We start from the raw sequence: 12,500 nt of genomic DNA, 5'->3' as shown, positions 1-12,500 counted from the left end.
AAGAAAATGCAGAGAAGAGTTTTCATAATTAATGCCATTGACTACTCAACGAAGAAGAGTTCAGATTATATTCCAAACCATAACAAATCGAAAGAACAGCAAGTATGAACAGTCTCATTACGATATTGCTTCGGTTGTTCAATGGGAAAGTAAGCACCGAGCGAAACGAAGAGAAGAAATGGGATGTACAAGTTGTAAAGTGTTACAAATAATGAAGACATGAATGCTTGTGTCATTTTAATATCCTGTGTAATCAGGATATAATGTACATGTACAAAAAACGAAAAGAGAAGGAGCTACATTTTCACATGTTGGGAAACAAACAAAATTATTATAAGTACATATATCTCGGAAGAGAGCATATCGAAATAGAAAAGATTAAAAAAAAAAAAAAAACATGGAGAAATCATAGCATAAAAGGGACTTACAGACTCGGTGAAAATTAATAAAAAGCTTCTATTTTTGTTTTGGTTTTTTTTTCATGTTTTTTTTTCGTGCCTTTATAATAATTGCAGCTATTGCATGGTTAGCAAAAATTACAATATAGTTTAGAATTTCAGGTATAGGATTGTAAAATTTCCCTCATACTGTTTAGACGCAGCCAAAATCGTGACCGTTTTATTGCAAACAGTCAAAAGCTTAGGTGGCTTAGTTGTAACAAGACGTCTCTTTCAGCAAAACATTAAATCTTGAGAAACAAAATGCTAATGATAATTATTGCAAAAACTGAGAAATTTAGTGGTAGGAGGGGATTTAAAGATAGGAAGGTTATGTATTCTTCAAGGGTGTTATAAACGTAAATGTTGTTAAGTGACATTATCTTAATGGGCACTTGTCCTATCAACTCAAGGGAGATTAAATACTAACTTTGCTACATTAAAATTCTATCTTAACTCACGTCACTGTAAGATCTTATTATAGAGTAAATACACGGCACTTTACGAACAATCGAAAGCAAGTTAACGTACTTATTATTATTATTTTTTTTCGATGATTACTGTTTTACAGTTTAAATCAAATTAATCAGAAGTATTCAAAATGCTTAACTTGAGGTTGAAAAATATCACCTCACTTTCATAAAGTTGCTAGAGTTACAAAGTCTGTACCCTCGCATTTTCGATAGAAAATGGCAGGATCATCAGCTCTCATTTTTATAATGCAGATAATAGCTCGTCACTTAAGTCTCTATGATCATTTATCTAACCTTCATAACATTTGATATTAAATCGAAGAAAATAGATCAAAATTAAACGTAGAGATCAAATTGGGATGGAAATATCACTGAATTTGTGTGAAGATCATTATATATATATATATATATATATATATATATATATATATATATATATATATATATATATACACATACATATGCACATACATATAGGCGTAAGAGTTGCTGTGTGGTTAGGCGCTTGCTATGTTAATATGGTTCCGGGTTCAGTCCCACTGCGTGGCTTCTTGGGTAAGTGTCTTTTGCTATAGCCTCGGATCAACCAAAGCCTTCCTTATGAGTTAGATTTGATAGACAGAAATCGAAAGAAGCCCGTCGATTATATATATATATATATATATATATATATAAACAATATATGAGTATATGCATATATATGTACATGTATGTATATACGTTCATCCACATGTACATATAGATACATAACTGGGTACATGACGTGGCAAAAGAACAAGGACAAAAATGGTAAACAGTGCAACAAACAAGACAGGAAAACGAAACGGTTCACCGTTTCGTTTTCCTGTCTTATTTTTCGTCCGCCACTACCCTCCACGAAAACAATTTAATTTGTGTTCGTGGGAAGAACCATTTTAACGATGCGTACTGCCTTAATTCTTCGAAATGCCGGAGTTTTAATGGTGGCAGCTGATGAAGGGGATGTTTCTATTTGGCCTGCTTGTTTGTTGCATCATGTTTACCATTTTTGTCCTTGTTCTTTTGCCACGTCATGTACCCAGTTATGTATCTATATGTACATGTGGATGAACGTATATACATACATGTACATATATATGCATATACTCATATATTGTTTGTATCACGACAGAACGCACGCGTTACCCTTATACAGTGTATATATATATATATATATATATATATATATATATATATATATATATAGATATATATATATATATATATATAGATATATAGATATATATATATATAGATATATAGATATATATATATATATATATAGATATATATATATATATATAGATATATATATATATATATAGATATATATATATATATATAGATATATATATATATATATAGATATATATATATATAGATATATATATATATAGATATATATATATATATATATATATATATATATATATATATATATATATATATATATATATATATATAGAGAGAGAGAGAGAGAGAGAGAGAGAGAGAGAGAGAGAGAGTAAAATTATAATTAAGGACACGAAAGGTATCATGCCTATATGTTGAAAGGAGACGCCGAATACGTCCTATAACTTCAAATATTCCCTCCACATATACTTTAGACAGGTTGAAAGTGGGAAAGCAAACTGACAAAAAATTCATAAAATAATTCAGACAGTTTTGGATTGATCAATTTCTGGATTAGTTTGGTAACTCCTCCTTCATCAGCAAAACATACTGTACGAAATAAATGAAATTATCTATACATACGCTCATATATATAAGAGTATTTTATAACGTTAAAGCTTATAAGCGACCACCTCGATAGAAGAACGCCAGAGAAATGGATAACTTAGTACTCGAGTTTCAGATTTTTCATAATATGTATGTTATCGTAAAACTGATTGGTCCTCGTCAGCTAGCTCCACCGAAAAGACTAAATTAAAAATATCCGCTACATCAATGCCTGTATACGCGGCCAATATCCCCAGTCATAAACAGAACCGAGATCAGTGAAAAAGTTATTTATTTATAATTCTACCTTTACGGTGCATTATTTCGCTGGAAAATAATATTATTGTACTGTAATAACATTTATATTTATATATAATTCCCCTTTTTATTTGTTAATCTTTTCAGAAAAACCAAAATTTCAAGTGCTACCAAGAAACACCACAGCCTACGAGGGGCGTCGTGTCATGCTGCATTGTGTCGCGATTGGTGACCCCAAACCGTCCGTCTGGTGGGATAAAAATGGTGAAGCGAACACGTGGGACTTAGCGAGATTCGAGGTAAATGATTTCATGAGTTGGTTAATGTGAATGTTTATATACATACATGTCTGTCTGTGTGTATGTATGTCTGTATGCATGTATGTATGTATAATTTACATGGGAATGAGTGACCCTTCCTCATGTAAAGGTCTACACAACTTCATCAGGCAGTCTGATGACGGTGAGCAAGCCGAAACTTCTTCGTTTGAAATTTTAATAAAGTTGTACTCTGCTACAGACATTAAGTAATCCTTCAGTTTAATGTTAAAGTGGTTTTTATACATATTTCGACACAAAATCAAGTGTTGATATTACTTGCAAATATGTATGCATGCATGTGTATATTTAGAAAATCCTTAGATGGAGCCGGGAGCACTACAGTATATATAATGCTTGTGTCATTTTAATATCCTGTGCAATCAGGATATAATGTACATGTACAAAAAACGAAAAGAGAAGGAGCTACATTTTCACATGTTGGGAAACAAACAAAATTATTATAAGTACATATATCTCGGAAGAGAGCATATCGAAATAGAAAAAATAAATAAAAAAAAAAAACATGGGGAAATCATAGCATAAAAGGGACTATACAAACTCGGTAAAAATTAATAAAAAGCTTCTATTTTTGTTCGTTTTTTTTTTCATGTTTTTTTTTTCGTGCCTTTATAATAATTGCAGCTATTGCATGGTTAGCAAAAATTACAATATAGTTTAGAATTTCAGGTATAGGATTGTAAAATTTCCCTCATACTGTTTAGACGCAGCCAAAATCGTGACCGTTTTATTGCAAACAGTCAAAAGCTTAGGTGGCTTAGTTGTAACAAGACATCTCTTTCAGCAAAACATTAAATCTTGAGAAACAAAATGCTAATGATAATTATTGCAAAAACTGAGAAATTTAGTGGTAGGAGGGGATTTAAAGATAGGAAGGTTATGTATTCTTCAAGGGTGTTATAAACGTAAATGTTGTTAAGTGACATTATCTTAATGGGCACTTGTCCTATCAACTCAAGGGAGATTAAATACTAACTTTGCTACATTAAAATTTTATCTTAACTCACGTCACTGTAAGATCTTATTATAGAGTAAATATACGGCACTTTACGAACAATCGAAAGCAAGAAGTTAACGTACTTATTTTGGGTTTTTTTTATCGATGATTACTGTTTTACAGTTTAAATCAAATTAATCAGAAGTATTCAAAATGCTTAACTTGTTTACTGTTTTACTATTATACTTGTTTCAGTCATTTGACTGCGGCCATACTGGAGCACTGCCTTTAGTCGAGCAAGTCGACCCCAGGACTTACTCTTTGTAAGCCTACTACTTATCCTATCGGTCTCTTTTGCCGAACTGCCAAGTTACGGGGACGGAAACACACCAGCATCGGTTGTCAAGCGATGTTGGGGGGACAAACACACACACACACACACACACACACACACACACACACACACACACACACACACACACACACACACACATATATATATATTTATATACGACGGGCTTCTATCAGTTTCCATCTTCCAAATCCACTCACAAGGCTTTGGTCGGCCCGAAGCTATAGTAGAAAACACCTGCCCAAGGTGCCACGCAGTGGGACTGAATCCGGAACCATGTGGTTGGTAAGCAAGCTACTTTATTTCATTATATTGGCCATTAAGGCCTTACAAAGAGGGGACAAACAAGGACAGACAACGTAAAGTAGCTGCGGGCTGGACACGGACATTAATGAGATGAAGATGATAACAAAAGGTGAATAAAAATGAGAGGCACCGACGCCCGCCGATCGATAACCCCTCGAAAACATTGTTCAATACAAATCCAATAAAAGTCAAAAATTCAATGGCAGTTCAATAAAAGTTCCTTTTAAAGATCTAATCTTCTTCATCCGGGCCTCCAATCAATCGTCCTGTCGCCATCAGGAGATCTCGCAGTGGCACGCCCGAAAGAAAGTAAATAAAATCCTCTTTTTGACAGGTCTTTTCGACCTCCATGACTTCACTATGATTTAAGATCTCCGCAGCCACCTGCGGAGGCCAACGTGGATGGTCTATACATTCCCAGTCGTAACGCTCACGGTCAAATAGATCATCCAGACACTTTTCAACGGGCCCTCCCTTAAGGTAACAGAAGATATACTCCGTTTCCTCATCCTCGGAAGGGGCCGCAACCTGCTCTGTCGATGACACAAATCCCACTGACAGAGCCTCCCGATCCGGTGGCTCACTTCCTAACGGAGGGGCAACGGGCTCGGTCGGTGGCACGTCCACCGACCGTCTCCCGTTTCTCCTTTTCTTTTTTTTCCTTTTACCGGTTGCGGGGGTCGGGGCATCTTTCGGCACACCCGAGGTGTTCTCCTTTCCCGCAACCTCTATTTCTCCTGGTGAGCAACCACCGTTGCTCGCCTTCCTCTTTCTATTTGCGGAGGCCACCGCCTCCACGACTTCCCCCGTCTTCCTCTCCAATGGTGGGGCGGAGGACTCATTCTCTTTTTTCCTCTGCTCCGGGGCCTTACCTCGGCCCTTGGGACAGTTCTTTTTTAAATGGCCGGATTCAAGGCACTTGTGACATTTAGGAGGGCGTCCCTCCAAAATCACTGGATACCTTGCCTGAGCCGTCCTTAAAAAGTCTGGAAACACCAGACTCGCAATCGACTGGGACCAAAGGGTCAACACCGCTTTTGACCCCTCGCAGTCAATTGCTGGCAAAATTTTTACATTGAGGAGCTTGGTTTCGGTGCCGCCCAGACCCCGGTGGAAAGAATCCTCTATCCACTTGGGCTTTATTCCAGGCGGCAACCCGCAGACCCAAGCCCTCGTTATTTTTTGTCCACAATATGTGGGCAGAAACAAAATTTCTTTGCCTTCAATGGGCCCACTCGCAAATTTGCGAGCTTCACTCGGGGAGTCAAAAAGCAACCACACGGTGACATATTTGACTCCCCTTGAAATATATTTAAAGTTGGCATTAACATTCGTAAGTTCCTTTTCAATAATAGTTTGAGGAAAGACAGTGACGCTATCCAACACCTTTGAGTAGGTTCGGAGCGTCACTGTTCTTTCCTCCATTTCTTTCAACCACTGTTTGTGTGGGCACAGTTCCCACTCCAATACAGTGTTTCCCTTTTATGCAATGCTTGCAAAAAAAATGTTCAACAAAAAAGTTCAGAAAATAGTTCACAAACAAGTTCAACAAAAAAGTTCACAAAAAACAAACTAAATACAAAAGAACAGAAGACAGAGCAGAGAAAAGGAAAGAAGGAAGAAAGTTTAAGTCAAGGCAACACAATTCCGGCCCCCAGCAATACCTATAGGTATTCCAATAAAGGCATTCCAATAAAGGTACTCCAAAATAAAAGTATTCCAGTAAAGGTATTCCAATGAAGGTAATCCAGGGCCACAGCAGCAAAATTTTCACAAGTTTTTCGGAGGCGAGATACGCCCACAAAAACAACAATTCTCGCACAGTGAGACACAAAAAGTTTTCTTCACTCAAAGTTGCTTTTTTTTTTTTTTTGCTCAAAGTTAAAACAAAAGTTTTCGCTACTGAGGGAAAGCGAACCCGCCTCCCACAAACAGCGAATACAAAATTTGTTCGTACAACGAACACACAAAATCTCGCCAAGGAAAACGAAGATGTCACACCGCTGGACAACAATTTACTAAAAAAATAAATAGAAGCAATAAATTGCTGCCCAGCTGAGCAACAAAAACGACTTACCCCGGCGAATTCTTCAATTTTTCCTTCTATAGACAGAGCCGAAACCCATGTCTATCTTCGTTCACAGCAAGTAGCCAGTTTGGCGCAGTGAGCAAACCGGAAGTAAGCAAGCTACTTACCACATTGGTACTCCTGCGCCTATATTTATATAATAATAATCATAAAAAGTAACAATAAAAGAATGAGACCTCGATATTAGATAAATAGAGGATTATTTATATATGCTATAATTTAGAACAAACAGTAAATGATTATCATTATAATACTCGGAGTTTCCAATATTGGAGCGAAGAGCTACGATGCATTCTCGTCGGCTATTAATGGCAACAGACGCCATGAAAAACTGTTGAATAAAAGGGAAGTTACTCCAAAAGAAAATCATAACAGAAAATGAAAAAAACATTTCTGGAAAAAAACCTACCATACAGCAAACATTTTACTTCAAGGCTAGCATCGGCTCCAATCAGGCAATTTCTTATCGTTCATTCCTTCATTTCACTTTCTTTAAGACAAATAATTACGCATAACATAATTTCTAATTAATTTTTCTCTCTTTTTAAATTTCCTTTTGTTTATTTTTTATTTTGTGGGGTGGGGGTCCTGCTTTTAAAAGAATGCTACTGTGTAACAGCTAACTATAATTCTTCTAAACATTTTTTAGCTATTAACGCTCACAATCTCCGACGAGGAACATCATGCACTCTACAGCCTGTGCAATAAATCATTGTTAATAATTTCACTGATTGTGGATGACAAGAATGTTCAACATTTTATATCAAGTGAAATACTACCACAACAACACATAATAATAATAATAATAATAATAATAATAATAATAATAATAATAACAATCACCGCCAACAAAAACAACAACATCAATACTAATCTTAATAACATTTGAAACAATAATAAAGAAAAGAAAATAAACATTAGATGTATGAAAAATTACGTCTCTTGATAATACATCATCACAAATATTTCGAGTGTTTATAATACAGAAAATAGAAACCAATGGAGAAAAAAAAAATTATAATTTACACCCTATTAAATACAAAACAATGAATATTTTAAAAGTTATTAATTATTCCTACATTATATAAAACAGAATTGTTGTTGTTATTATTATTATTATTATTATTATTATTATTATTATTATTATTATTATTATTATTATTATTATTATCATTATGTATTTTTTTTAATTGTCTTGCAATCAGAGGAATGCTTATAATTGGTCGGCTATGTAGCTCTGGAATTAGCCGTAATCAGTATAATTTATTGCTATAAACATATACCCTCTCCCAAACAAAGTTATTTTTTTACATCCATCCAGATACCAAATAATTGAAAACGATCAAAAATGAAAGGAAAAAACCAATTATCAGGAATAAATAAATACACACATACAGATATATATTTACACATTTGTGCGTACACACGTGCACACACACACACCCACGCACATATATGTATGATTATGAATGTGTGTATATATATATATATATATATATATATGGATGTGTGTATGTATATATGTATGTATGTACATATATATATGTGAATATGTATGTATATATATATAGATATATATATATGCGTATGTGTGTGTATGCGCGCGTGTGTGTGTATCTGTGTGAATAACTATCTGAATGCACATATGCATACATATATATATATAATTATGTGTGTGTGAGAGTGTGTGGAAGCATAGATATTCACGCGTATATTTTCATATATTTACTTATTTAAGCATGTGCAAATATGTCTGGATTTATGCATGAACACATGTATGTAAATGCTATCGGAATATTAATAATGAATCTAAATTGTATCAAACATTGTCCACATTGAAGAACGTTGTAGGCATATTTCTCTATGCTTGTCTCTATGTATACAAACATCCATCCATACATGTATATATGTGTTTGTGCTCATGTATGTGCTGTTGGTAATTTCTTTTCCTTCTTGGACTTTTCCCTTTCTCCTTTCCGACGAAGAGCTATGCTCGAAACGTCAAACCATCTGTTTTCACCGAGTGTCAAGCTGATACATTCCTTGTGTACGTCGTCGTTGTCCGTTTATTTTACTCGTTTATTTAAGTGATTATTTGAATTGACTATATATTTAGTTATAGAGATAGATAGATAGATAGATAGATAGATAGATAGATGGACATGTGCGAGTGTGTGTGTGTTAGTCCCCCACCACCACATGCAACAAAACCGGTGTTGGTGTATTCACGGATCCGTACATAGCGGTTCGGCAAAAGGGGGTCGATGAAATAAGTGTGAGGCTTGAAAAACAATGAGTACTGGAGTCGATTTATTCGACTAAATATTCTTCAATGCGGTGCCCCAGCATGGCCGCAGCCTAATAACTGAAACAAGTAAAAAAAAAAAGATAAAATAAATACTTTCCTTTACGTTATGCGCATTTCTAAAATTTTGTTACTACATAAAATATAAAACAATCATAAAATATGTTCGTCTTTTTAAGTAGTTCAGAGTGTACGTTTATATATTTTTGAAGTCATGGAAACGTTTGGAAAACAATTGGCGTTTTATCTCTTATTTCGCATTCATTTCGCACGTAATATAAATGCGCAAGAAACCAATTAATTTGATATCTGTTTCTCCCCACTTCACCCCTCCCAAATATTTATATGGGTGCGCATATATATACATATATATACAAATATATATATATAATGTAGTGTTCATATGTAAATATGTGTATATATGTAAATATATGTATATATTTGTGCATATGTGTGTGTCTGTGTATATGTATATATATGTGTATACATACATACCCCCACATACGCAAGCATGCCGACAAACATGCCCCTGTGTTCTATCTTAGCGTATGCTGTTTACATACATGTTGCTGCAATTAATGCAATGCTATATTACTCAACTGCTGGCACACAGTGACACCCTAACCCCTACACACACACCCTTACATAGACATAATGAATATGTTAAAACTGTAGTATCTCTTTGAACATAAAGGGAATGAAGTATCTAAAGAATTTAACTGATTGATCTTTCTTATACAATTATAATCAGTAAAAATTTCTTCAAATATTAAAAAAAAAATAATAATTGATCTTTAAATATTTAAATCTAACCACACCGTTTAGATCCAATTATCATATTAAAATTCGGCGCTTTCATCACAGTCAATCTATCAATTGATATTACTTTCGTATTTACATTTTATAACTTTATCTCTTTTCCACCAATTTTAAATATGCTCCATTGTCACAGCCGCTTTGATATCTTCTCCGCGAATGTCTACAGTTTCACTGTAGAAAGTCTATACCTTTTACACGGTCACTAATAATTAATAATTCTTCTTCGACTGCATTCTGAATGACAGCCACAACAACCCACAGCCAGTCGATAAATATAACATAGGTGATAAATTTCCAAACAAGCTAGCTCAGTTTCCATCAGCTCTTATAAAACCCACCGGTTTTATATACCTCTCCCATTTTACGAGTCATTTACGCATTCATACACACAGTGCCTTTATCTCCTATATCTTCTCATATCCACAATCTCGATGCTTTCATCACAGTCAATCTATCAATTACTTTCATATTCACATTTTATAACTTTATCACATTTCCACTTATTTCAAATATGCCGCATTGTGACAGCCGCTATATTCAGATTACTGTCGTTTGATATCTTGTCCGCGAAAGTCTACAGCTATTACATTTTACACGGTCACTGATATTTAATAATTCTTCCTTGGTTGCATTCTGAATGACAGCCACAACAGCCCACAGCCAGTCGATTAATAGAACAGACATAGTCAGTTGATAAGTTTTCAAACAAGCTAGTTCAGTTGCCATCAGCGCCAAACAAGCTTGCTCAGTTGCCACCAGCCCTTATAAAACGCACCAGCTTTATACGTATCTCATATTTTACGAGTCATTTACGCATACATATACAGTGTCTTTTTCTCTTACATCTTCTCATATCCATAATCACTCAATCTATCGTTTACATCTAAAACCGGTTAACATCACCATTAATAACTTCAAAATTTCCTGCGACAGTGACACACAGCCTCGAGACAAGAACCGTGTAAATGTCAAGGCTTTTAACCATATTTTCTTTCAAATGTACGTTTGATAAACCACCTTCTTCCATGACCTATATAGTCGCTGAAACGTGGCAATTATCTTCCTCGTGTCACGTCTTTAGTCCACGTGGTATCATATATCTTCAGTACTTTGTGTCTTGTTATCGACGTCTTAATGACGCGGTACTTTTTCAACTACACGAGAATAACATTATGTTCCAGTCATCTCATCACTTATTTTTGAAGGCGAAAATAGAAATTGATGAGGAGAGAAATATGTGCGACTAGGAAAAAGAGAATTGGGTGACAAAATTAGAGGCATTATGATAAAATTTAGCACCCGTCCCTTAGAGTGTGTATGTATGTATGTATATATATATGCGCGTGTGTGTGTGTGTGTGATTTATAATGCACGGATTTTATATACATATATATTATATTCATGTATATGTAACTATCAATATATGTATACGTGTATATATCTTTGTGTATCTATCTATAGCTCTGTCAATCTATCCATTTGTCTATCAATATTTGTATATGTATGTACGCATATATACATACATGTTTACGTGAATATGTGTACGACTGTCACTACACATCTGTGTGAGTGTGTGTATGTGTGTGTGTGTGTATATATATGCGTATATATATATATATAAATATATATACATACATATATATATATATGTATATATATATATATATATATATACATCCATGTATATATGTATATATATATATATATATATATATATATATATATATATATGTGTATATATATATATATATATATACATACATGTATATATATATATATATATGTGTGTATATATATATATATATACATACATGTATATATATATATATATATGTATATATATACATACATGTATATATATATATATATATATATATATATATATACATATATATACATATATATATATATATATATATACATGTATGTATATATATACATATATATATATATATATGTGATACTTTAATAGTACACATGTATGCTCAACATACCGTCCACCAAATACCGCAAAGCAGGAAGGTAAATTTGAGGACAGCCTCAGACGCATAGAAGAGGTCCTGACAAATCTGGACCAACACATCAATATACTTTTCCTAGGCGACTTTAACCTCCCAAATGTTAAATGGCCTGAAGGTCACATCCTCTCTGGGATGTCACTGCATGAACAAAGCCAGGCAAAATCATTGCTAGAACTATCCAACATGCTGTTCATGGAACAAGTGATACTCCAACCAACCAGGGGAAGCAATATTTTAGATCTCTGCTTTACAAACAATGTGAGCCTAATCCATAATGTGAAAATAACGCCCACGTCTCTCTCAGATCATAACATTATAGAATTAACTATGTATGGTCCTAGACAACCCACTGACACCCACCCCACCAGGAGGACTCAAGCAATATCCAACCTGAATTTCCACGGGGCGGACTGGAAGTCAATTCGCAG

The 12,500-nt window shown here is 34.3% G+C and overlaps 1 protein-coding gene across 3 annotated transcripts in view; it reads left to right on the top strand.

The window, feature by feature from the left end:
- LOC106880012 (inactive tyrosine-protein kinase 7) overlaps positions 1-12,500 on the top strand; it is a 420,029-nt gene that overhangs the window by 380,814 nt on the left and 26,715 nt on the right. For all 3 annotated transcript variants that reach the window (XM_089352635.1, XM_089352634.1, XM_089352637.1), the window contains one exon: positions 3,053-3,204. In XM_089352635.1, the coding sequence (XP_089208761.1) occupies positions 3,053-3,204 (152 nt within the window). The remainder of the gene's footprint in view (positions 1-3,052; positions 3,205-12,500) is intronic.

The sequence above is a fragment of the Octopus bimaculoides genome, chromosome 5 (genome assembly GCF_046866305.1).
Source record: "Octopus bimaculoides isolate indiv1 chromosome 5, ASM4686630v1, whole genome shotgun sequence".
NCBI classification, from domain to species: domain Eukaryota; kingdom Metazoa; phylum Mollusca; class Cephalopoda; order Octopoda; family Octopodidae; genus Octopus; species Octopus bimaculoides.
The sequence above is the reverse complement of the archived record's forward strand: the minus strand, read 5'-3'. Positions and strand labels throughout refer to the sequence as shown.